This window comes from Sander lucioperca, chromosome 4 (genome assembly GCF_008315115.2).
Source record: "Sander lucioperca isolate FBNREF2018 chromosome 4, SLUC_FBN_1.2, whole genome shotgun sequence".
NCBI classification, from domain to species: Eukaryota; Metazoa; Chordata; class Actinopteri; order Perciformes; family Percidae; genus Sander; species Sander lucioperca.
Window position 1 is genome coordinate 25504059 of NC_050176.1, and position 27717 is coordinate 25531775.

The 27717-nt window shown below is 36.7% G+C and overlaps 2 protein-coding genes and 1 long non-coding RNA gene across 52 annotated transcripts; 2 read left to right on the forward strand and 1 right to left on the reverse strand.

The window, feature by feature from the left end:
- Positions 1-9676: 9676 nt before the first annotated feature.
- On the reverse strand, positions 9677-15716 carry LOC118494986. Of its 50 annotated transcripts, none has more exons than XR_004897259.1 (9): positions 15599-15668; positions 15515-15556; positions 15431-15451; positions 13832-13978; positions 13622-13705; positions 11978-12124; positions 11873-11914; positions 11642-11809; positions 9758-10227 (listed from the first exon to the last, which is right to left on the reverse strand). It is a non-coding gene; the product is annotated as an uncharacterized LOC118494986 (long non-coding RNA). The 50 variants fall into 50 exon arrangements; XR_004897240.1 differs by having other exon boundaries at positions 13832-13999; positions 15410-15451; XR_004897225.1 differs by lacking the exons at positions 15431-15451; positions 15515-15556 and adding an exon at positions 9677-9744 and having other exon boundaries at positions 9787-10227; positions 13832-13999; positions 15599-15644.
- Positions 10152-18436, forward strand: LOC116052236 (mucin-5AC-like). The gene is made up of 14 exons (XM_036000987.1): positions 10152-10399; positions 10962-11026; positions 11330-11478; positions 11605-12296; positions 12858-12922; positions 13225-13373; positions 13501-14171; positions 14729-14793; positions 15097-15245; positions 15373-15652; positions 15968-16202; positions 16767-16831; positions 16921-17063; positions 18112-18436. The coding sequence occupies exons 4-14, from the start codon at positions 11637-11639 to the stop codon at positions 18210-18212; spliced, it is 2583 nt and encodes an 860-aa protein (XP_035856880.1). The 5' UTR covers positions 10152-10399; positions 10962-11026; positions 11330-11478; positions 11605-11636; the 3' UTR covers positions 18213-18436.
- Positions 18437-26304: 7868 nt separating this feature from the next.
- LOC116052235 (5-hydroxytryptamine receptor 4) lies at positions 26305-27476 on the forward strand. The gene has a single exon (XM_031302756.1). The coding sequence runs from the start codon at positions 26305-26307 to the stop codon at positions 27361-27363; it is 1059 nt and encodes a 352-aa protein (XP_031158616.1). The 3' UTR covers positions 27364-27476.
- Positions 27477-27717: the final 241 nt, after the last annotated feature.

Sequence of the window (27717 nt, forward strand, 5' to 3'; positions counted from 1 at the left end):
AAATATAGTTTGACTAGAAACCTGTAGTCTTTGTATAGAATGCTCTCTATTGTTTGGGCAAACTATCATTCCAGCAATGTTAAGAATTTTTTTTTTTATAGAAACAAAATAACAATGCTACACTACATAAGCGAGTTTCCTGCTTTTTTTTAGTTATTTGTAATTTACTGTTAAGCATAATGTTAGGTTTACAATTATTAATATATAATGTTAATTAATATTTTATATCAACATTGACATTTTAGTTACAGTAATATCCTCAATTAATTGATTAGGAAGATTGAATTGAATAAATAGCAAATAGTAGCAAAGTACCTTAAAGTTTTACTTTAACGTAATTTCTATTTCTATAATTATCAACAATATCTATCACTAAATATTGGATTTAAACTGATTTTATCATATTTTTTTTTTATTTATTTAACCTTTATTTAACCAGGTTAGTCTCATTGAAATATAAAATCTCTTTTTCAAGAGAGACCTGGCCAAGATAGCAGAACAAGTTTGTTAGATATAAAAACAATTTACAATCACAAAACAGGCAAAGACATCTCAAGTGCATTTCAATTAAATAAAAGTACCATTAGTTAAACATTTGCACGTGTGGATGGACTCATGTTCTATGGTTTTAACATTATACCTTAAGTAGCATATGTTTTGTTGTGATCATTTATTGTGTTCTTTTATCACCTACTCAGTTTGTGCATACCTTGGCTATTCAAAAGAAAACAATAGAACAATAGAGATTTGTTTCCCATTGGCTGTCAGAGGTTTGAGAATGTAGTCGAACTGGTCACTGTCAGTGGAACTTATTTCCTGTAATACCATCTCATCAGGAACACCTATGGCAGAATTATTCTTGGAAGTCCCCGTGCTATGTGACATTTTGGTACTTACTGATTAAATATTGTCAACTTCCTCCTTCAACCCTTCAACCTCCAGAAGGTGCTTATTATCTTTTGGACAAAGTAGGAGGTCACCTAACCTGTTATTAAGTACCTCTATACAAATCATCTTTGTGTTGGTTAATAAATCCATGTGTGCTAAACAGTTAAACAGTGCATTAGACCAATGTAGAGCCATCTCAGTCATTCAAGAAAGGTTCAGAACCTGAACAATCCACAAAATGTGGAGATAATCAGAATGATATCATAGAAATCTGTAGTCTATCTACCTACCTATCTATCTTTTCAACGAAAGGGGCAGCATAAAGCATGCTAACAATTTCAATTGCTTATCTTTTGCATAAAGTGTTGTCCCTTTGTCATGTTTAACGCCATGGCAGATAGAATAGTGTGTAGAAACCAACTGTCACCTCCATAGTTAGCATACTCAAGGATCCTGTTTTTATGTAGTTCTAGTTTTATGAGTTGAGTAATGTATGTGTAGATTGTGTGTCTGTGCCAAATGGATAGTAGCCCTGTACAAATATAGTAATAATATAATGTCTTTGATAAATTGATTTTTTGAAAAAAACTGAGGATTTTAAATATGTTAATGTTGGAACTACCACAGTACAAAAGCACAGCATGTACGAAAGAGTGACATTAAATGCTCAATAACACAATGAAAAACTTGATGCTTTCCCACTGGCTGCACAGAAGAAACAGCACACAACCTGCTACAGCTGCAAATGCATGAATAATAAATAGAAAACTGATTAAGGATTGGCTTAATTAAATGAGGGATGTCATTGATAGGTTTACTACGGTGGCCCTGAAGTGCAAACCACGCCAGCAAATCCCACAACACTACAGCATTTCAGCACAATACGACAGCATTAGTAAGAATGAAACAGAGGTAGGTACATATTGGACACTGATCCTCGTCCTGATTGGTTGCACTGTCTGTAATTTACAAATTGGTCCATGTACATTTTGAGAGTTTCTTTGAGAAAACCAAACCCAAACACCAGACTGAGAGAAAATAGTGACACTGCATGGTTATTTACATCTCTTAACTTATATCTGAGAAAATTAGATCAACCGAAAGGTGGAATTCAGTTTGTCATCTGTGATGGAGTAGGGCCGCTGTTCCACAATGTTGGCAAACCTGATTCATTGACAGGGTATCTTGAATTCCTGTACTTTTGGAAACTACCTAACTATGAGCATGAGTCTGTGTGATGTGTCATACATACAGGCATTAAAGAGGAGGACTAAACAATGGAGAAACCAGTGTCTTCTATTGCATTCTTATTCTATTCTGTTTTTTTATTACCTTTAAAATGTTATGAGATATTACAAACATTAATGTGCATATTGTTTGTAAATATACAGCATTGGTTGTTTCTTCTTTTACTAAAATAAGTTTACATTGTCTTGATGCCTGATTTCTCTCTCAATCCCCCATGTTCTTTGTACCTCACTCTCGCTTTTGGAACAGAGGCTAGATTTGTGTTACTGCATATATCAATTTCGTGGTCTGAGAAAAGATTATGTCAACTGATTGGTCCTAATTGTTTGACCACTTTCAAACATAATACTTGTAACTTCATAGAGTGTGGTCTAGACCTACTATATCTGTAAAGTTTCTTGAGATAACTGTTGTTATGACTTGATACTTTAAATAAAATGTAATTGAATTTAATTAACTTAGTTAACAACATGAAACATGATTGACACTGAAACCAGCCTTTTGTCTTGGTTCTCATGGACTTGATGAGCTCAAGCAGAGTCCAGACAGATCATATTTTATTTACAAGAATGCATTTATCTTTTATATAAACATATAGAGGTGTTTCAATATTCTTCTTAAAAAAATTAAACCTAAAAAATAATAATTTAGTTAGTTCCTTAATTATGAGTAAAATGTACTTTTACTAGAAACCTGTAGTCTTTGTATAGAATGCTCTCTATTGTTTGGGCATACTATCATTCCAGCAATGTTAAGAAAACGTTTTTATAGAAACAAAATAACAATGCTACACTACATACAAGAATGTCCTACTTTTTTAGTTTGTAATTAACTGTTAAGCATTATGTTAGGTTTCCAATTATTAATATGATTTATATTGTATATCAACATTGACATTTTTGTTACAGCAATATCCTCAATTAATTAAGTTTATTATATCTATTACACCTTAAGTAGCATATGTTTTGTTGTGATCATTTATTGTGTTCTTTTATCACCTACTCAGTTTGTGCATACCTTGGCTCTTAAAAAGAAAAGATAAAAAAGAACAATAGAGATTTGTTTCCCATTGGCTGTCAGAGGTTTGAGAATGTACTCGAACTGGTCACTGTCAGTGGAACTTATTTTCCGTAATACCCTCTCATCAGGAACACCGCATCCTATGGCAGAATTATTCTTGGGAGTCCCCGTGCTATGTGACATTTTGGTACTTACTGATTAAATATTGTTAACTTCCTCCTTCAACCTGTGCAATCAGTCTGAATTCTGCTTTTGTTCTGATGGTTGTGTGTGTGAAGTGCCTCCCTTTCAAGGGGAAATTTCTCAGTATCTGTTGTCGGCCCCCACCCATGTCTCCACCCATGTCTGCTGATCTGTTCCCCTTCATGTTTCAGTACATCTTATCCATACAGAAGTGTCATCAGGTACAGTACAATATGCAGAGACATAGACATACTTGTGCCAACCAAAAGACAAAACATGATACTCCTACTAACATTGTGTTATTCTCTAGAGATACTTTGTGTTTTTCTTAAGGAATACAAAAACAATTATATATCCTTCCGCTCACCCTTAACTTAACTTTCTCAGTCTTAATACCGCTTTACATGACTTCCTTCTTTGCTCCCGTCTTAATTACTACGGCCACTAGACAGCTACCTAACAATAAAACATAAAATTGGGTCGTAATTGCTGCATGTACAAACAACCTATCGTTATTTGGGGCAAGACAGCCTCCCATAAATACAACACTAAAAGTGATAGAGACTGTTAGCTAGGTGTCTTTGCTGACAGATTGAGAGTAAGGTACTCTAAATCAGAGGTTCAAAACTAGGGCGTGGGGCCCCTAAATTTTAAAATTGAACCATCATTAATGCTATTAGTTTTACATGTGATTCTCCTGATATGACAAGTCAAGATGTCTGCTGAAAAAGTTTTTATGAAAAAGAGGCATTACAGAAAAGGCTTTGGGATAACTAGGTAACATTACAGTAGCTTTTGTGCAAAATTATTCCACAAGGTGCTTATTATCTTTTGTACAAAGTAGGAGGTCACCTAACCTGTTATTAAGTACCTCTGTACAAATCATCTTTGTGTTGGTTGATGCATCCATGTGTTTTAACAGTTAAACAGTTCATTAGACCAATGTAGAGCCATCTCAGTCATACAAGTAAGTGTCAGAACCTGAACAATCCACAAAATGTGGAGATAATCAGAATAATATCATAGAAATCTGTAGTCTATCTACCTACCTATCTATTTTTTCAACGAAAGGGGCAGCATAAAGCATGCTAACAATTTCAATTGCTTATCTTTTGCATAAAGTGTTGTCCCTTTGTCATGTTTAACGTCATGACAGATAGAATAGCGTGTAGAAACCAACTGTCACCTCCATAGTTAGCATACTCAAGGATCCTGTTTTTATGTACGTCTAGTTTTATGATGAGTTGAGTAATGTACGTGTGGATTGTGTGTCTGTGCCAAATGGATAGTAGCCCTGTGCAACTATAGTAATAATATAATGTGTTTGATAAATTGATTTTTGAAAAAACTGAGGATTTTAAAGCCCCTGTTGAACACAATGAAAGATATGCTTTCCCGCTGGCTGCACAGAAGAAACAGCACACAACCTGCTACAGCTGCAAATACATGAATAATAAATAGCAAACTGATTAAGGATTGGCTTAATTAAAAGAGGTATGTCAATGAGTGGACAGTCTAAACCAGGATGGTGCTGACTTTTGAATTTATGTTGAATAAGGAAAAAACTTAAAACTGTAAGGCATTGCTTCATTGTTATAAGTAATTCATTATTTTTTGTGATACAGATATATCTGTTCTATAAGACTAGATCTATAATCCCTAGATGCCACTGCTCACTGCAAGTTCAATGACATGAACGAGATGGTGTAGGCCATAGAACAAAGTCTGTTGAGGTTGTTTTCATACAATTAATATTATATTATTAATGTCATTACAGACAAATCATCTTTGCAAGACTTAGTAACAAATTTGCGTTTTGGCACTATAGAGGCTGAGACTTGACAACGTATGGATGTTTGAAATAGCAAGAAGGCTTTATTTACTCAAACAGCATTGGTATTCACGTCTATCAACTCTTCATTAACCAACCCTCCTCCTCTCTAACCTAGTCTTTTCACATGGAAATAACACAACAGAACAGGTCCTGCAAGTTATGTATCAGGTTTGAAAAAGAATTTATTGTCTCTCTCACAAATCCCTCACTGACAAGTTTTCACTTCCATCTTCACATCTTTAAGGTGACAGGTTCCTTCTTAGTGTCAGCTTGTACCATTCATTGAACAATTTCTGTGAATATAACAATATTGCTGCACAGTTGGACTTGGGACTCCACCAAGGTAAGAAAACAAATATTTAAGTTATAAATGTAGTATATATGTAGAATTGGTGGTTTTCTGTACCACTTTCTTTGACTGGGAATTGAATTGTTTAATGAATGATTTGCATTTGGGCTCAGAAAGCTATCAAAGGAATAATAACTACAATTCGCAATCTATGCTTTTCCTTTTCTTCCATGTGTATTGCTTTCACATTGCATGTTTTTATTGACTTCTATTTTTTATGTACCTACTTTTACTCCGACATACCTTTGATATCCATTGTGTCATACAGCATCTTCTTAAACATAAGACAAAAAAATCCTGAAGAACAATGCATTATTAAAAGTAATCCATATTATTCTGAAGGCTGTAACAGTTAAACAAACAGTAGCCTGTATACTTAACACTAATGGATTTCAATGCTTGGCTTGTTGTGCATTGCTGCTCTATGAGCACCTAAGTGTTATGGATATAATGAATGCAGTGAGCAGAGCGGTTTTTATGCTAAGGCAGCTTAGATCGTCTAATTCAATGAATTTAACCCTTGTAAAGACAATTTCTTTATCTGACAAATACATACCAATATTTATGACATGTATATAAAGTACATATATGTATTCTGATACAAATAAGTGATGAATATCTGTTCATACAGGTTTATTGTTGACAAAGTTTAGAAATACTGTCTCACACTCAAAATGTGTGTGTGTTAAATCTCTTTTAAGCATTTGCTAAATTATGAGGACAAGAAGAACATACAGCACATAGTCAAAGTGATGTTATTGTGTATTAATAAGACACGTATTTGACACAACTGCTTGAGAGGAGTTTTACATCTAATTTTTCCCTCTCTCTCTCTCCATCGCACCCTCGCTAATGTGTAAGTGTAAGTGCTGTTATATTTGAGTAGCATATCTGTACACACATCTGAATATGGTCGGTACCCTAACAGTATGTATGGATGAGCAGTGTATAAGTGCTCTGAAGATTGGTAATGTGTATGGATGAGCAGTGAGTATGTGCTTTTTAAGAATTAGTATGTATTTAAAATAGCAGCGGTCAGTTGATGTTTTGCACATTGTCTATGTTTTGGTGTTTTTGCCTGTGGTTTTACTGTGTGCGATGTTTTTTGATTTTTATGTTTTGTTATGTTTTTGTATTGTCCATGCAGCAACGTTCCCTTGTCCACACTAATTTCTCCCAAGGGAGACAAATAAAGATACCTTGACCTTGATATGCATTGTTAGGGACGAAGCAGTGAGGCAACAAGGACACTGTGCTTTGTGGTGTTGTTGAATTGTGTTATGTTAAGAGGTGTTCCTTTTATTTAACATCCTCATTGATATAAATGGTGTCAACAAAATATTAAATACTTCTAAGTATTGCAATGCAATATAACAGCCCCGCAAACTATAACCTCTAACTGACCATTCACTTGAATCAACACCTCTCTAAACAGTTTATATTAAACCTAAACATTATAACCTTTATGAAGGTAGGATTTACTGCAAAGCTAGAGCAGCTAATCTGACAACAGAATGTATATTAGAATGGCATCAGTGTGTATATTTGTTCTGCATATTAAAATGTATTGAAAATGTTTTTATACTGAATTCTTGATATTTCACAGGAACGAGAAAAAGGGAGGATGGATCGTCTTATATTCCTTCTATTAGCAGGTATTTCTTGGAATAAATGCTGAGTGTGTGAGTGTGTGTGTGTGTGTGTGTGTGTGTGTGTGTGTGTGTGTGTGTGTGTGTGTGTGCGTGTGTGCGTGCATGCGTGCGTGCATGCGTGTGTGTATGTGTGTATGTGTGTGTGTGTGTGTGTGTGTGCGTGTGTGCGCGTGTGTATGCGTGCGTGCGTGCATGCGTGTGTGTGTGTGTGTGTGTGTGACAGGGAGAGAGATATTATTATATATAATTTTATTTTGAATTTAAGTTTAATCATTGTCATTTTTTCTACAGGACTAGTGAGAACAGTGTCAGCTACAACCACTAATGCAACAACAGGTAACATGATGATAATACTTTACTTTCTTTTAAGACAACATTTCGGCAAACAATATGTGCTGGAGAATACTCTTAAAGCAAGTATTCACATGGTTCCACAGGCGACCTGTTAGTTATCAAAAGTAGCAATAGTCCAATTTCTTCAGTGTCTTTCTTTTTTTCTCTATATATACACGAGGAAGCAAATCACATAATAGGCTATGTTTTATTTTTTTTAAAGATTAGTTTTGGGCATTTTAGGCCTTTATCTAAATAGGACAGCTGAAGACATGAAAGGGAAGAGAGAGGGGGAATGACATGCAGCAAAGGGCTGCAGGGCGGAGTCGAACCTGCGGCCACTGCATCAAGGAGTAAACCTCTATATATGGGCGCCTGCTCTACCAGGTGAGCTAACCAGGCGCCCATCATAGAATATGTTAAGAAGTAAACTCTGCCTCTGTAATAAAACAGTGAGAAAAAGCCTGGCAGACAATATAGTGGACCAACTGAAAGAGTCTAAAATATAGCTACATTTTCGAACTACTGCTCTTAACTACAACCATTTAAGGAGTTTCTTGTCTTTTGCACAAACCAAAGGTTGTATGCTTTGCCTTTAAAAGCGAGCAGTGGAAGTTAATATGTTACTCAGGAAATTTATATCATAGGCTAGCCCATATGAGAGAGAGCGAGAGAGAGAGAGAGAGAGAGAGAGAGAGAGAGCGAGAGAGAGAGAGAGAGAGAGAGAGAGAGAGAGAGAGAGAGAGAGAGAGAGAGAGAGAAAGAGGAAGAGATATTTGCACATCGTACTCTAGCATTGTGGATCAGTGGTTGTAATTGATTGTCATGGTAAATTTCCTTTTAAGGCAAAGAGTACAACTGTTAATTTGTGCAAATGATTTGTACCCTTACTCCTTGAATGGTAAGAAGGTTTCAGTTAAGAGCAGTAGTCAGTAAATGTAGGCTATTTTTTAGGCTGCATTCAGTCGATCCACAGTTGTCACGCTTTCTCTCGCTGTTTTATTATAGCGGAAATGTTTCATTTTTACAAATAGGTTACCTAATGTACTTCACTTCCATAAGAAGCTGCTGCTCACTCTGTGTCAAGTATGCCCAATGTGTATTCTCGATTTTAGCATCAGTAAATCTGTGATCGACCTTGTGGGCGGTTGAACGTGAACGCACATCTATCCAAATTACCTCATCCTGGCTTGACCTATTTGCACCTCATCAGCCTGGCATGGCCGTTGTGAAACGCACCAAGCCAAGATACACCAATAAGACTAAGTCAACTCTCGCTTTATCGGTTATCCTGGATTTATAAATTCTATTTTTGTGAAATATGTCCCAGGGGTTGATGTATAGACTGTTTAAGTGAAGCCAAAACATCTCGATTGCCCCCTGGTCGCTGGCTGTAGTATAGGTAATCAATCCTACCCCCTCCCTGTTAGTGGATGGGACAAGGGCCAAACTACAAAATCAAAGTAGACGTCAAAGGTTTCCCAGCGATGTTTTTTGTTATTTAAGGGGGTTCTGATTACACTGTTCAAATGTTAGTTTTTCTGATAAAATTGCTTTATGTTAGTTATTTGATGCGATAAAATGGGGTGAAACATAATGATTGACAGCTGGGATTGACTCACGGTTGGGCAAGCAGGTGTATGGGCGGGACTTCGATACCTCCACCAGCCGAACACTACTGCACAGACTCTGGCTCCAAAATGACAAGATGGCGTCACCCGTATCCAGGATATTTTGGCTTCACTTTTGTACAGTCCAAGGAAGTGGAAACGTGTTATTAATCTTTATATACAGTCTATGCTTGAGACCCAAAAGAGAAATAATGTAGTAAATAGGTTGATGCTGAGCTGATATTCAATAATGCCAGTTCAGTGCTGGAAACTAGTGCTGTGGCAAATGTGCTGGTGGAGACAATGTCAAACAGTTCCTACTTCTCCCTTCCACTGGATGCATCAAGCGTTGTTGCAACAAGTAAGAGTTGTTGTATACATCTTGTTTGTCACTATAATTTAATACGGTATGCAGAGCTGCATTTGTTACTGCTCGTAAAGCTCCTGCAAATACTACAATGATCAGAATTTTGTTGTTACAGAAATTAGTACACCAACAACTGCAACTACATTAGTTGTGACCTCACCACCAGTCAACGTAACTTCACCGCCAGTCAATGTGACCTCACCACCAATCAACGTGACTTCACCACCAGTCAACGTGACTTCACCACCTGTCAATGTGACCTCACCACCAGACAACGTGACCTCACCACAAGTCAACGTGACTTCACCACCAGTCAGTGTGACATCACCACCAGTCAACGTGACATCACCACCAGTCAACGTGACTTCACCACCTGTCAATGTGACCTCACCACCAGACAACGTGACCTCACCACAAGTCAACGTGACTTCACCACCAGTCAGTGTGACATCAGCAGCAGTTAACGTGACATCACCACCAGTCAATGTGACTTCACCACCAGTCAACGTGACATCACCACCAGTCAACGTGACTTCACCACAAGTCAACGTGACTTCACCACCAGTCAGTGTGACGTCACCACCAGTCAACGTGACCTCACCACCAGTCAACGTGACATCACCACCACTCAACGTGACATCACCAGCGGTCAATGTGACCTCACCGCCAGTCAACGTGATTTCACCGCCAGTCAACGTGACCTCACCACCAGTCAACGTGACCTCACCACAAGTCAACGTGACCTCACCACCAATAATCACAACTATTGGCACTCCAACTACAACCCCATCAGCTGTCACAAAAACAGAGCCAATAATTCAGATTGGATTTAAGTTAAAGCAAAATTTTACATCACAACTTACAGACAAATTCTCACCAGAGTTCAAGCAATTAGAAAACATAGTAACCACAGCGGTAAGTTTATACATATTCTTTTGATATTTTTTCATCTTTCCACAATCAGAATCCAAATAATGCATCAAAAGTTTCGATAAAGAACTTTGAATGACAGTGTTTTCTGAAGACATTTTTTATACACCTTTTTCAAATTAGACAACACTTAAATTTTTGTAGTGGGAATGAGTTGTCAAGACACTGTAGCAGGTAATAGCATATATAACATTAATACAAATTCAGTGATAAAATAGCTTTCGTAAAACCTTAACAAATTAATGCATGGTATTATATTTTTAATACTCAACATTGACATGGAGGTAAGACATAGGCATACTAATAATGGTGATTTTCACATAACCTACATGCTTTAGAAAAAAGAAAAGAAAACATGGCTGGTGTCAGAAACAAATTATTATCATAACATATCAGGAGTAATTAAACCTTTTTTTAACAGTATGCGTGAAAAACAACTCAAAGCATAAGAGGAGAGAAAAAGATAGAATATTTGTTGAATAATATAAACTTTCTTTCCTCTTACATATTTTAAAATTTGATTTACTTTTTAACAATTCATTCACAGCTCAACACCGTTTATTCACAAAAATATGGAGCTGTCTTCAATCGAACTGTCATCAACAGCTTCAGGTATGAAACATTACTCACCATTACATTTTATAAAAGTTGTTTATTTGTTGGGTAATATTTGGATTTTGTGGGTTATTAATTAAAACAGAGGAATGTTGTACTTTGTTTTTAATTGTCTGTTATATGGTTTATCATACGTATTATAAAAGTTTCCAGAATCTTATGAACAGATTTAAAAAGTTTTTATATTATAAATATGACATCCATCCTTGGCATGGACCCTTAGTTAAACAACAATGGGCACAATAGCCAAATACGATTGCAGCATTAAAAAATTACTTTAAAAAAATATTTCTGTTACAGTCAAGGTTCCGTTGTGGTTGATGCTCAGCTGATATTCAATAATGCCAGTGCTGCCAATGCCAGTGCTGTGGCAAATGTGCTGGTGGAGGCAACGTCAAACAGTTCCAACTTCTCCCTTCCATTGGATGCATCAAGCGTTGTTGCAATACGTAAGAGTTGTTTAATATGTCTTGTTTTGTCACTATCATTAAATACAGCATACAGAGATGCATTTGTTACTGCTCGTAAAACTCCTGTTAATACTACAATAATCCAAATTTCTTTTTTCTTTACAGAAATAAGTACAACAGCTGCACCTACATTAGTCATGACTTCACCACCAGTCAACGTGACCTCACCAGCAGTCAATGTGACCTCACCACCAGTCAACGTGACTTCAACACCAGTCATCATGACCTCACCACCAGTCAACGTGACCTCACCACCGGTCAACGTGACATCACCACCGGTCAACGTGACATCACCACCGGTCAACGTGACCTCACCACCAGTCAACGTGACTTCAACACAAGTCAATGTGACATCACCACCTGTCAACGTGACTTCACCACCAGTCAACGTGACATCACCGCCAGTCAACGTGACCTCACCACCATTGAACGTGACTTCACCACCGGTCAACGTGACCTCACCACCGGTCACCGTGACTTCACCACCAGTCAACGTGACATCACCACAAGTCAACGTGACTTCACCGCCAGTCAATGTGACCTCACCACCAGTCAACGTGACATCACCACCAGTCAACATGACCTCACCACCAGTCAACGTGACCTCACCACAAGTCAACGTGACCTCACCACCAATAATCACAACTATTGGCACTCCAACTACAACCCCATCAGCTGTCACAAAAACAGAGCCAATAATTCAGATTGGATTTAAGTTAAAGCAAAACTTTACATCACAACTTACAGACAAATCCTCACCAGAGTTCAAGCAATTAGAAAACATAGTAACCACAGCGGTAAGTTTATACATATTCTTTTGATATTTTTTCATCTTTCCACAATCAGAATCCAAATAATGCATCAAAAGTTTCGATAAAGAACTTTGAATGACAGTGTTTTCTGAAGACATTTTTTATACACCTTTTTCAAATTAGACAACACTTAAATTTTTGTAGTGGGAATGAGTTGTCAAGACACTGTAGCATGTAATAGCATATATAACATTAATACAAATTCAGTGATAAAATAGCTTTCGTAAAACCTTAACAAATTAATGCATGGTATTATATTTTTAATACTCAACATTGACATGGAGGTAAGACATAGGCATAATAATAATGGTGATTTTCACATAACCTACATGCTTTAGAAAAAAGAAAAGAAAACATGGCTGGTGTCAGAAACAAATTATTATCATAACATATCAGGAGTAATTAAACCTTTTTTAACAGTATGCGTGAAAAACAACTCAAAGCATAAGAGGAGAGAAAAAGATAGAATATTTGTTGAATAATATAAACTTTCTTTCCTCTTACATATTTTAAAATTTGATTTACTTTTTAACAATTCATTCACAGCTCAACACCGTTTATTCACAAAAATATGGAGCTGTCTTCAATCGAACTGTCATCAACAGCTTCAGGTATGAAACATTACTCACCATTACATTTTATAAAAGTTGTTTATTTGTTGGGTAATATTTGGATTTTGTGGGTTATTAATTAAAACAGAGGAATGTTGTACTTTGTTTTTAATTGTCTGTTATATGGTTTATCATACGTATTATAAAAGTTTCCAGAATGTTATGAACAGATTTAAAAAGTTTTTATATTATAAATATGACATCCATCCTTGGCATGGACCCTTAGTTAAACAACAATGGGCACAATAGCCAAATACGATTGCAGCATTAAAAATGACTTTAAAAAAATATTTCTGTTACAGTCAAGGTTCCGTTGTGGTTGATGCTCAGCTGATATTCAATAATGCCAGTGCTGCCAATGCCAGTGCTGTGGCAAATGTGCTGGTGGAGGCAACGTCAAACAGTTCCAACTTCTCCCTTCCATTGGATGCATCAAGCGTTGTTGCAATACGTAAGAGTTGTTTAATATATCTTGTTTTGTCACTATCATTAAATACAGTATACAGAGATGCATTTGTTACTGCTCGTAAAACTCCTGTTAATACTACAATGATCCAAATTTCTTTTTTTCTTTACAGAAATAAGTACAACAGCTGCACCTACATTAGTCATGACTTCACCACCAGTCAACGTGACCTCACCATCGGTCAATGTGACCTCACCACCAGTAAACGTGACTTCAACACCAGTCATCATGACCTCACCACCAGTCAACGTGACCTCACCACCGGTCAACGTGACATCACCACCGGTCAACGTGACATCACCACCGGTCAACGTGACCTCACCACCAGTCAACGTGACTTCAACACAAGTCAATGTGACATCACCACCTGTCAACGTGACTTCACCACCAGTCAACGTGACATCACCGCCAGTCAACGTGACCTCACCACCATTGAACGTGACTTCACCACCAGTCAACGTGACCTCACCACCGGTCAACGTGACATCACCACCGGTCAACGTGACATCACCACCGGTCAACGTGACCTCACCACCAGTCAACGTGACCTCACAACCAGTCAACGTGACCTCACCACCAGTCAACGTGACCTCACCACAAGTCAACGTGACCTCACCACCAATAATCACAACTATTGGCACTCCAACTACAACCCCATCAGCTGTTACAAAAACAGAGCCAATAATTCAGATTGGATTTAAGTTAAAGCAAAATTTTACATCACAACTTACAGACAAATCCTCACCAGAGTTCAAGCAATTAGAAAACATAGTAACCACAGCGGTAAGTTTATACATATTCTTTTGATATTTTTTCATCTTTCCACAATCAGAATCCAAATAATGCATGAAAAGTTTCGATAAAGAACTTTGAATGACAGTGTTTTCTGAAGACATTTTTTATACAGCTTTTTCAAATTAGACAACACTTACATTTTTGTAGTGGGAATGAGTTGTCAAGACACTGTAGCAGGTAATAGCATATATAACATTAATACAAATACAGTGATAAAATAGCTTTCGTAAAACCTTAACAAATTAATGCATGGTATTATATTTTTAATACTCAACATTGAGATGGAGATAAGACATAGGCATACTAATAATGGTGATTTTCACATAACCTACATCCTTTAGAAAAAAAGAAAAGGTGTAGGAAACAAATTATTATCATAACATATCAGGAGTAATTCAACCTTTTTTTTAACAGTATGCGTGAAAAACAACTCAAAGCATAAGAGGAGAGGAGAGAAAAAGATAGAATATTTGTTGAATAATATAAACTTTCTTGTCTCTTACGTACTTTTAAATTTGATTTATTTTTTAACAATTCATTCACAGCTCAACACCATTTATTCACAAAAATATGGAGCCTTATTCAATCGAACTGTCATCAACAGCTTCAGGTATGAAACATTACTCACCATTACATTTTATAAAAGTTGTTTATTTGTTGGGTAATATTTGAATTTTGTGGGTTATTAATTAAAACAGAGGAATGTTGTACTTTGTTTTTAATTGTCTGTTATATGGTTTATCATACGTATTATAAAAGTTTCCAGAATGTTATGAACAGATTTAAAAAGTTTTTATATTATAAATATGACATCCATCCTTGGCATGGACCCTTAGTTAAACGACAATGGGCACAATAGCCAAATACGATTGCAGCATTAAAAAATGACTTTAAAAAAATATTTCTGTTACAGTCAAGGTTCCGTTGTGGTTGATGCTCAGCTGATATTCAATAATGCCAGTGCTGCCAATGCCAGTGCTGTGGCAAATGTGCTGGTGGAGGCAACGTCAAACAGTTCCAACTTCTCCCTTCCTTTGGATGCATCAAGCATTGTTGCAATACGTAAGAGTTGTTTAATATATCTTGTTTTGTCACTATCATTAAATGCAGTATACAGAGCTGCATTTGTTACTGCTTGTAAAACTCCTGCTAATACTACAATGATCCACATTTCTTTTTTTCTTTACAGAATTAAGTACAACAGCTGCACCTACATTAGTCATGACCTCACCACCAGTCAGCGTGACCTCACCACCAGTCAATGTGACCTCACCACCAGTCAATGTGACTTCAACACAAGTCAATGTGACATCACCACCTGTCAACGTGACTTCACCACCAGTCAACATGACTTCACCACCAGTCAACGTGACCTCACCACCGGTCAACGTGACATCACCACCGGTCAATGTGACCTCACCACCAGTCAACGTGACTTCACCACCAGTCAATGTGACTTCAACACCAGTCATCGTGACCTCACCACTGGTCAACGTGACTTCAACACCAGTCAACGTGACCTCACCACCAGCCCCAACTGCTACCCCAACAGCTGCTCCCAATGTTACAGCATCTTCAACTGCAGCTTCTAATTCTACAGCTGCCCCAACTGCTGCCCCAACTGTTGCCACAACAGTGGCTCCCAATGTTACAGCAGCTTCAACTGTAGCTTCTAATTCTACAGCTGCCCCAACAGCTGCCCCAACAGCAGCTCCCAACGTTACAGCAGCTCCAACTGCAGCTTCTACTGCTACAGCTGCCCCAACAGCGGCTCCAACTGCAGCTCCCAATGTTACAGCAGCTTCAACTGCAGCTTCTACTGGTACAGCTCCTAATGTGACATTTGCTTCCAGCACTACTACAACTACAGTAACTACCACCACTGCATCAATAAATCCTCCTACATCTAGTGAGGGAACCCTTGGGCTTAAGTTTAGTCTCAACCAAACATTTACATCAGATCTTTCAGACTCATCCTCCACGGCATATCAGACTTTGGCTGCAAAAGTGATCCAAGAGGTAAGAAGTCTATGCACTAAAATGAAACGTACTTTAAGTTTTTCCTTTGTATCAACAATATTCCATGGGCATCATAAGACAGATAACCATCTTTTTAATTTAACTGCTTATATTTAGAAAACATTGCATTTTGGGAAACAAATCTTATCAGCGTCCACACTGATTATAGGAACACTCATGTGGTCACTCATCAATGCATTTTTGCTTGATGTAGATTAATCATTCAACAGATACAAAAAGGCTGATATTATTCTTGGAATTCTTGTTAGTCCCTTTTTGCTTAATTTGACCAATATTTTGGTAATTGAGTCTGGTTCATACAGTGACTATTGCATTATATTGGAAGGTGTTTTTTTTGTTCTCACTGGCTGCAAGTTAGTCATGTTCCCAAGAGTGAAGTTGAGCCTAGATCCCAGTGTGGCTCACTGGCCATTATCTTTAAACGGTAGCAAAATCCCTTGCAGGGCAATCAGGGAACTTGTGCATTTGTGGTAAGCTGTTCGTTGGTGCTTGTGGTAATCTGTTATATTTGTTATTGGAAATGACAGTAATGTTGTTTTTCAGGTAAACAAAGTGGCTAAAGCTCTCTATGGATCATCTTTCAGACGCTCCTTCATTAATTCATTCACGTAAGACTAAATTTGAATCACTGACTAATTTTTATACATTTATTTTAACTCTCTTCTAAAAGTGTTGCTGTCTCTCTTTGTCAATGTAGGAGTGGATCAGTGAAAGTGGACATGACCCTTGTGTACACAGATAAAAACTCAGTTCCTTCAGCAAGCATTGCAACTTCACAATTCAGCAATCAACTTACGAACAGCTCTACTCTGAACATTATATCAGGCAGCGTTTCTGCACGTAAGTTATTGGAGACTTAAAAGTCAAACGTTGTGAATTTGTGGTTTAAGGTCCAATATGTAATACTGACACCTAGTGTTTAAAATAGTTACTGCAGTACAAATTCAAAATACTGGAGAGAGTCGTCTCCCCCGCCCCCTCCTCCCCAGACTCGAAGTTCACGTTGGTTGCCAGGCTGATACCGGAGCATCCAACAATGTTGCTAGACGCTTGTCTCACATAGCCAGACATTACTTCACAGCAAAGTGGAGTAGCTAACGTTAGATGCTGGCTATATTGACAGTCATAAAAGCCCATGCTCATGTGGAGCTCTGTACCCAACTGACAGACACACTTTTTCAGCTTAGAATTACCGTAGGAAATGCTAAAAATCCCACAACCTCGCCATCCTCTCCACACGCCAAACAGACACACTTCCTTGGCTTAGAATTATGATAGGAACCGCTAAAAATACCACTACCTTGCTGTCCTTTTCCACCCGACTGAACACACTTAGGCTTAGAATTTTGTTTGGGTAAAATCAATGTCCGCTGATCCTGTTCGTTTGTTTGCTGCTTTTATGGCTGTACTAACCTTACAGCTGTAGCGCGCTGGGTTTACGTTTTTACAGGTGTATCTGGCAACCCGGCCTGGCTGACAAACTGGGCAGTTGATAACAACAAACAGGCCAAAACACAAACAGAAATTCCGTCACGGAACGGATATTTCAAAAGGAGAAAATACTGGCATTAGCATTGTTGTCAGAAAAGATAGTATTTCAACTTAACATGTTTCCTTAATATCTGATGACGCATTGGGGTCATTTTTGGATTTATTACAGTAAATATATTACATATTGGACCTTTAACATATTGTTGTCTATTAAACAATTACATGTATGCTACAATGCCATAATTGTAATTATCTGGTAATTTTTAAATATAAAAGTGCAATGAGGCCTCAAGGTTAGGATGTATTTTCCTTTTAACCCTGTATTTCCAACTTGTGAAGTTACTTTCTGTCAGGAGAACTTCACTAACTACAACCTCTGCTTTTTCTTATATTTCAGAGTCAACAGCATTAAGCAGTTCTCCTCGATGCACAATGGGCTCTTTGGCAGTCTTTTCACTAACACTGCTGGCTGTGGCACAGATGCTAATAGACTTATAACTGACTAGGCCAGTAGCTTCTAGTATGCTATCAAGTGTGGAAAAAAGCAAAAACAAAAGACATAAGTGTGCATAATGACATTTACCAAGATAATGTGGTAAAAAGATGTGCACTGTGTCAAAGATTGAGACAGTTTTTCAGTATTTTCCACATTTGATGTTACAATAACTTGTATTTTAATTCCATTTTGTTTGAATAACTAATCATTGAGATTGTAAGTAATTGGGCATTTTTGTGCAGATGCCATTACATTTTGTAAATGCTTCTTTACATACTATTTTATGACATTTTTAACATTTAAAAAATGAAAATACATAAAAGATAGATATTTATTTCCAGTTAAAATCAGCATTGTACAATTCAGCAGGACAAAATTTACATCCAATGCTATTGGTACGTGTGAATGAAGGAGTGTGGTAGCAAAAGCTAGAGTGTGGAGGTAGCATGATCTTGATGCTGAAGATGATTCATATTACACCTGAGACTAATCATTAAAAGGCATATGGACATATTTATTCATGAAGACAATGTTTCCTTAACCATAAAATAAGTTACCTTAACAACACTACAGTTGCCATGAAAATACTGTAGGATTTTTTTTGGCATTTAGCATTCAAATAAGATGCTATTAAACATAATGTCATGTTTCACAGAATCATTCAGTATATCGAGTGAAAAGTGTGCCAGGTGAATTGCTGAATGAATGTTTAAAAATGTCCAGGTAGTATCATACAATTTAAAAAGATTGATTGTAAAACACTGTAAATGTAATGCTTTTTCTGTTTGTTTTTAAAAAGGGGACGATAACAAACATGTATATTTGTTATCCATTAACTATTAAAATATTACTTTTAAAATGACCCTGTTGGTTTTTCATATTTTTTTTTTGTCTTTTTTTTATAATGTGGAAATTAAACTACCAGTAGTATTAATGAAAGTATCAGCCTTGCAATGCTTCCGTGTGATGCCAACACAGTAACTTTAGCTAATAGTAATAGCTTAGCTCCGCTCTGTCTGCAGCTCTCTACTCTTGGAACTCTTTAGTATAGGATTTCTTCTCCTCGTTGGCTGGCAGTAATGTTAGTCATCCCAGTCAAAATGGTCACAGAACCATGGTCTGCAAGGCGCAGTGTATGGTCAGGAGTGTTAGGATCCATTTGTAATGACTTATATGGGTAAGTATCATAATACTCTAACTGCTCGTCACTCCCTGACTACCATTTTCTTTCCAGGATCATAGTGTATTATAATTCTAATAATTTTAATACATTATGATCATTTTATAATACTTAATAATCACTGCTATTAGGCATTAGAATGTGATTATAAGTTGATCTAAGTGGTCATCGGGTGCTTTAAAGTAACTGTATCTAACTTTTAAATGTTTCTGAAACTGTTTAATTTTGCATCTGATGATCATAAATAACCTGTAACAGCAAATGAGAATAACAGAGAAAAGAACGCTATTTTTATATAGTTTTTATTAACGCCTTTGCCTGGATCGATTTTTGCCGCAAAATCACAAAATGATTTATGACAGGTAGACCGGCTCTAATAACACATTATGATGGGTCACAGATTTCAGCGTAACACCGGAAAAAACTGTGTTAGTGGGATAGCAAGAGATTTCTTTATAAAGGCCTAATTGTATTTTAATTTTTATTTAAGAAGATATCTGTTGTAGTTAGTTTTTTCAGAAAAAAAAATTAAACGAAGAACAACTAAAAGCTAAAAGGGAAAAACGACAGGCCAAAACCCAATCAATCTCGGTCGGGCTTTCAACAGATGGAGACAATTACGGGATTTTAAATGATTTAAAACCGAATGCTATAAAGATACATTATTCAAAATTATTGTATTATCATTTTCAAAGAGATACATGTTAAACTGTAATATTCTAACACAGACTCACTGTATTCCGGACACTTTCGATGCAGTAAGCACAGTAAAAGTCCTATGAAATAATGCGTGGAAAGATAAGCCTGATTGGTTTACCTGTCTCTGGGGGGCACACATACTAAAGTTTGATTGACACATTTTGTGCAAATCATTTGGGGGAAATCTTGAAAAAAGAGTAGACAGGGTGCCCAGATTATCGTGAGGGCTCACAGTAATCTGGACGGCTGGGAATTTTCGCTTACATTAACGTTAGACAAAGTGCCTCTGTAAATGTGTATATCCCTTCAAGAAGTCAAAATGTCTGCAAAACATAACTTGAATGTTTCTGTCCTTTTTATGGTGGGTGATCATGCTTTAAAACATTCCCTTCTGCCTGTCGTCCTGGCCGAAGACCCTCTGCTCACTATTTTTGAACGCTCATAGGCGCACTTTGGAAACTGGATTTCTCGTGGTCAGAGTTGAGACAAGGGAGAAAACAAGGATGACATAATGTAGATATTGCCCATAAAAATTAAGTATTTATTTATAGAATTTGCAGGAAAAGTCAAGTGTCCAGAATACCGTGATGCATTGGAAGTGTCCGGAATACAGTGAGCCTACGTTACTGTTGAGAATGTGATGTGATTATTTATGTATGGTATTTTGTACTCTCACTAGAGAGTGGGCATTGCAAATATTAGCAGGACAAAATGTAAAATGCATACATACAATTCTAATTTTGGATTGAGGAAAGCGGTATGCTATTGGTATTATGCTATTGGTATGCTATTGGTGTTATAGTAGGTACAATGATGTATGCTGATAATGATTCAGATATTGATACTGAAACTTATAATGCAAGGCCTAAACATGTGGCTTATCGAGTATTTCACCTGGTGGTAGGGTGTTGACAGTCACCAGGCCTGCTATACACATCTACAGGGTGCACTTATCACAAGAAAATGTCCCAGGAACAGAAACAGACATTTGAAAACTACAGACAGTGGATTGATGAAACAGACATTGAAAGTGATCACAAAACAGATTTGACAGACTGTTGACAAAAAAAGACTCTTTTATTTAAAAAGGCCATTGATCCTTAGAAAAAAATAATGTCAGTGAGTGACAAGTTCACTTCACAGGTGAAGTAAAAATGGTTACAGGTATTATGTATAATCTGAGTAAATTGAGTCTTTACATTACATTAGTGAAATCATTCAGTTGTTCTTTACCAAAAAGTTCTTTCAAATTGGAATACTCAATTTGTCTTATGACCAGTTAAACATATAAATACATTTTACAAAGTTTTCTTTGTTCTTCTTGCATAGATTTAAATATGTTTTTCACTTTACTTAAAGCGCCTAGTGACCACTTAGAGTAATTTATGATCAAATTAGTATAATGTATTATAATTATGATAATTATAATACCTTATGATCCTGGAAAGAAAATGGTAGCCAGGGAGTGACGAGCAATTATAGAGTATTATCATACTTACCTTATAAGTCATTATAAAATGGTTTATTATGTGTTATAATTATTGTTATAAAGCATTATGGTTATTCCTGAGTGCTTATAACTATACTTATAGTGTGTTATAAGCAGATTATAACACATTATAACTGTGTTTATAATGCATTATAGAGACAGGCTTCATAGAAAGTGTTACCGTTTGTTACAGATATGTTGTGCGTAAAAACTGAACTGTGTATGGATTAGGGTTAAACACGGCAACCACACAGAAGTGGGGTTTTATTAATCGGAACCAAAGACGCCATATTGAGTGCAGTTTATCATAAATTATATTATTATTAATACAGAATGTATAATCTAGTTGTTGCTATTGACAGCATCATGTTCTCATAATGTACATGCAATGGCAAACCAGAAGATGGCTGCATTGGCTCAAGGATCATCCGAACCTGTGCATGTGCGTACAGCTTCCGTCCCTAAAATGTTTTATTTACAGTTTTGTGTGCTCTATTAGTCAAGGTCACACATCCCTCACATCACCCCTAGCCGTTGCCTTGACTTTACATGACAAAAAAAAAAAATAGCCAGAGAGAACAAATTTAAATGGAAAAAACTCAGGAATTAATGAAAAGAACAATAAAAAAAAATAAATATGTATTTGAATTTTATCGGCAGAGGAATCAAGTCTGTGTGAGGTTTCTTTGTGTTCCCCTGCATAAAAACCAAAAAATCATAAATAAATGTAATTACTGTTATGCAATGGCACATTCCTTTTTGTTATCTTATATTTCTTGTGCTTTCAGTGAATGAAGACAAGTGGACTCCATAGACCATCTTAATTGCCTTTTACAGTAACTCACTGGTTCATTTTAATCAGGGATTCTGGGGGGGGGGGAGTATGTAAAACAAAGACGGCTCTTACCTTCAGTGAAATGTTTAAAAAAGAAGTATTTTGTATTATAGTGTTTTGTGTCTTATCATATTTTTAACTTTTACTGGGTTAATCTGCATAAGGCAACTAAGCACAATTTGAGAATGGGACACAAAACTAATTTATTCCACATTACATTAAAAACTAAAACAAAATACATTGTGTCTGGATCAGTCAGAAATTGTCCACCTGCCAACTGGATTCTATACACCAGCAACGTTTTGCAACTTTACAGATTTGTTCATTGAAACGTGTCCTCATTATGTTGATTACAACATTTTTAATTTGGGCAGCATTACATTTCTCCTAAAATATTTGCAGATTATTTTAAGAAGACGCAAATTCATACAATGTCCAGAATAATAGAGTACAAATTTAAAGCATCATATTGAGGTATAGTACCATTAATTAGTATTACACTGCTGATAATGAAATGAGTAATCACATAACATAGATCACTTTATTTGCCACTTAGTAATTGAAACAAATCCCAGGAATCAAACTCTGCCCACTACTACTGAACAAAAGAACAGATGTGCAGCCAGTCTATCCTGTCTGGAAGGCACACTTGCATTACACATATGAATGGCTGGTCTGAAAAAACACTAGCTGTTGAGCAAATGTGCCTTTTATTGCACCCTTCATTAAAAATCCCCCCATGTTTAATTAGAAAACATCCGCCACACTTGAGATACGTCTGTCACTGGCTGAGGCCCAAAGTATTCAAGCTTGGCAGGATTGGCTGTGCTCTACTGCACACTGAAACACATGAAAGGGATGAAGAAAGTGAAGTTGTATTCATGTAAACACTCATGATAATACATACCCATGCTTCCTTCATATGTACTTAATATAGAAAATGTTGTTAAGTCTTCCCTTTCTTCCTTAGTGTTATTTAGTGTTGTTATTTTTTTTCTCCAATTTATTCATGACATTTATAATGCAAAATATTAAGAAATTTCCAAACAACACAGAACGTTTTTGCATATAATTTATATCTGGGATGGACACAGCACTTAAGTTCCACCATATTTTACATGTGAAAAAACACCTTTATTTAAAAAACTTTTGAAATTCATGAAATGCACAAATGTGTGTCGTCATTTTTTTACATGATAGTACAATGACAGCAATCAAACATTTCCTTCAGTGCCAATACATAGTGTATCCATATAGATATAGTTGTTGACCATTTGTTGTAAAGGAGCTCTGGAGAGGCAGAGTGTGCATTTCTGGCAAACCTTCACCTTCCAAGGTGCATGGAGAAGGGAAAATGATGCTCTTAAGGAATATGTAATTGAGCTCCAGGCAAGAGTCATTCTTTATGAAGATCTGGTCCTCACTGTGTGTGTGAAGGACGAGAGTCTACTGAACCTGAGTTAGACTTACTACTTTACTACTCATGCCTGGTGAGGTTATTACAAGTATTCCTAAAGGGCACATGAATGTCTGAATCAAATATCATGGCAATCTATCCAACAGTTGTTGCGACATTTTAATAAAAAACAAAAGAATGTCAACTTGCTGGTGGCACTACAGGAGAAGTTAGGGACCAACAAAGTCAGCAGGATATACCTTCTGGGGACCACGAATATATGTACAACAATTTTATGACAATCCATCCAATAGATGTTATTTCCGGACAGACGTTGTTTTTTTAGCCATACTATCAGTGTGGCTCTAGGGATGGCAACACTCTTTTAACAGATGCAAAAACAATTAGGTTTGCACTAATGTCTCTGGAGAAATTGAATTGTGTTTTATTATATAGCACATTGTGTATACACAGCCTGAGCTATCCAGTTTATGGATTCATCAATAGTCTTCATTACAGGGTTATGTTCCTACATTGGTCTTTTTAGTATTGGGAACAAAATGATTTTTCAGGCACTACTGTCCAAATTTTCAAAGTGATACACAGATACAGATTCTGGTCTGCCCTCATTAAACATACCACAATAAGAATTGAATTGTCATTTCAATGGAGTTGGCAGCAGACTGTATTTCGTTACTGTGATTATTGTTGCATGCATTAATTACAGCCCACTTCCCAGCTCTCCCATCCCTCTCATCTCTGTGTAAAAGGTGCAGTATGATACAGACATGAGGACAGAGGATCATCTCTCTTCTTTACAGGTGAGTGTCACTGTTTTCACAGTTTTCTTGTAGTTCCTGATGTGAAGTATTATAATAAACAAGACTTTTTTTTAAAAACTGTATTTCAAAGAACTTGATTGAAATGCTAACATCTATTAATAAGCTAATGTCTAGTAACCAAGCTGCTCTTTGTAGGATCAGAAGGAGAGATGCAGAATCCTACTGAACTTGTAACATTTTAAGTGTGGCTTTTTCAGAGTTGCAGTTACTATATATTCTCAATGTAAAAGATTGGAATTTCTTGCTTTGATATTTTATGTTACAAATAATATCATCATCAACATCATACTAATATTAGCATATTGTGTTCTCCAGTATTGCTGCATTGCAAAAGATGTAACCAACAAGGATTAATTTCATCTGTGACATAATTAATAGATGGCTGTTATCTTTAAAAAATAAAATATGTTATGGTATTTATGTTATTACCAAACATATAGGCAAAATGTTGTACACACTAAATTACAGTTACATAAGCCTGACAGTAAAAGTTTACACAAAGCTTTTGCTCTAATATTGAACTAATTATTGTCTACCTGTTGTGTAAATCATAAATTGACATTAGGAACTAGATGTTGTGGATAATGGCAAAGAAGAGGTATTGTACAAAAATGAACAGACTCCAATACAACTGTATGATTCCTTGAAGACGTGATGTTTCTAACATAAACAGTACGATTAGACGTTTAAAAGGGAACAATGACATATGGATGGAGGAAAGGGAACTTTCACCTGCTTTCATTGAATAGATGATGATAGGATGTTGTGAATTCAAATTAAAACATTTATTAGTCATGGTGATGTGTGTTGGTTACACTCAACAAGTCTACATGCCAAACAAAAACCTAAATTTTCACTCAGCATCACTTTCCCATCACCACTGCACAGTCCCTGTGGTGTTCATTTAAATATATTCCTATTAAGTCAGCTGGAACATCTGCTCCCTGTTCACACCACTGGCACTGGGAATTTCCTATTATTCTTACATATTTTATCTATTCTATGTGCAATGCATAGTCCAGATTAGTTAAACTTAATAAATGCCAAATTATTCCCAGAGGCAAACGCACTTGCTATAATTAAACAAATGACTAATATTGTAACAGAATCCCAATGCTGTTTGTGATAAATGTAACATTCAGGGTTCAAATTCCTAAATTTCCCTATAAGAAAGTCTGACGGTAGTGACAAGTTCCACTTTAACATACGTAATGACTCATACAGAGAATGAGAATCCCTGCTACCTCAAGCTACTCAATGTATTATCTGACAGTATTTCTTGGTTTCAAAGACACATGCAAAAAGTAATCATATCATATATAATTCTCGTTATTATATCAAGATCTGTGTTGTGCTGATTTTGTTCTCCACACTAAGCAAAGAGATGGCATTTTAGATAAAGCAACTACAGCAGAACAAGGGCTTTTCAGGCCCACATAGTTTTGTGATTCCTATGTCAAACTGAAGTTTACAGCTGAGATATTAACTAAAGTTACCATGGAGCACTTATTGGGTCAAAACAATTTTTTTCACAGTAAATGTACCATAGAGGAGTCTGAAACTGCTATGAAATGCCTCACTTACTAAAAAGTCAGTCTAAAACACTCATTACTTACAACTGTATCTGTGTGTTTTGACAGGCTTGATTTGACCATGGATAACAGCAGTTTGGGATTGCTCGGAGATGCTAACACATCTCTTCAGATTGAACTTCAATCCTGTACTACATTGAGGAACCAGGTCTCTCGCATTTCACTGTATGCCTTCCTCTCTGTTGGCATCGTCTGCACAGTAGTGGGCAACTTTCTGGTGGTCTTGTCCATCGCCTACTTCAAGCAGTTGCAGTCACCCACAAACTCCTTTGTCATGTCCCTGGCAGTGGCTGACTGCCTTGTTGGCCTGGTAGTGATGCCATATAGTATGATTCGGACCGTGGAAGGATGCTGGTACTTTGGTGTCCTTTTTTGTAAGCTACACTCTAGCCTAGATGTCATGCTCTGCACTGCCTCTATATTTCATCTCAGCTGCATTGCCTTTGACCGCTACTATGCTGTCTGCAATCCGCTTGTTTACTCTTTAAAAATGTCCCGCAGTCGGGTAGCTCTCCTTATTGTTGTATGTTGGGCTGTTCCCATGCTCATTTCCTTTGGCCCCATAATGCTAGATCTCCATGTTGCTGGTGTAGACATCCTGCTCCCTAAAGATGAATGTGTGTTCTTGGTCAATCGCATTTATGCTGTCATGGCTTCCTTGGTAGCCTTTTACTTGCCGATGGCTGTCATGCTAATAGCTTACTGGAAGATCTTCCAAGCTGCCAAACGTCAGGCCAGGCAGATCAACGCCATGGAAAGCCAGATGGCTGCTGGAGTGGGCAAAGACTCAAGCAAGAAACAAAGACACCGAAACACTATGAAGAGGGAAAGAAAGGCAGCAAAAACTTTGGGGATAATTATGGGAGTTTTCCTAATCTTTTGGATGCCTTTCTTTACAGTCAACATTGTGGACCCGTTCATTGAATACAGCACGGAAGTGGTCATCTGGGATATATTTTTGTGGCTAGGATATATCAACTCATCTCTAAATCCCTTCCTGTATGGTTTCTTCAACCGTTCCTTCCGTAGGGCATTCCTAATGTTCATTGGCTGCAGGGTATGCCTGCCTGGATCCTCCCCTGGGATGGAGCTGTCGCACACTAAGGAAAGAGGCAAATGAACGTGCAGATCAACCATGAAATAAAGATAATATCTGTATATTTTTTGTAGGCATATAAAGCTTACTTAACAGTAAGTGCTGCATTTTTGTGAATCAATGGCACTATTCAGAGTGCTCCAACCATCTTTTTTTCAACATCATGGAAAAAAAAAATAGTTTAAATCAGGAAGAATTATAATTATAAGATAAGAAATATTAGTGATGTGGGACTGCCTTCAAACATGATGTATAAAATCAGCTTTATTGATTCCATGTGGCACAACATTTTTGATTTTGTAACAGAAAAAAGTCTGGTTTGACTCTGCCACAGAAGTTTTTTCAGTTCCATTTTTCAGTAAATTAACTTTGGATTAC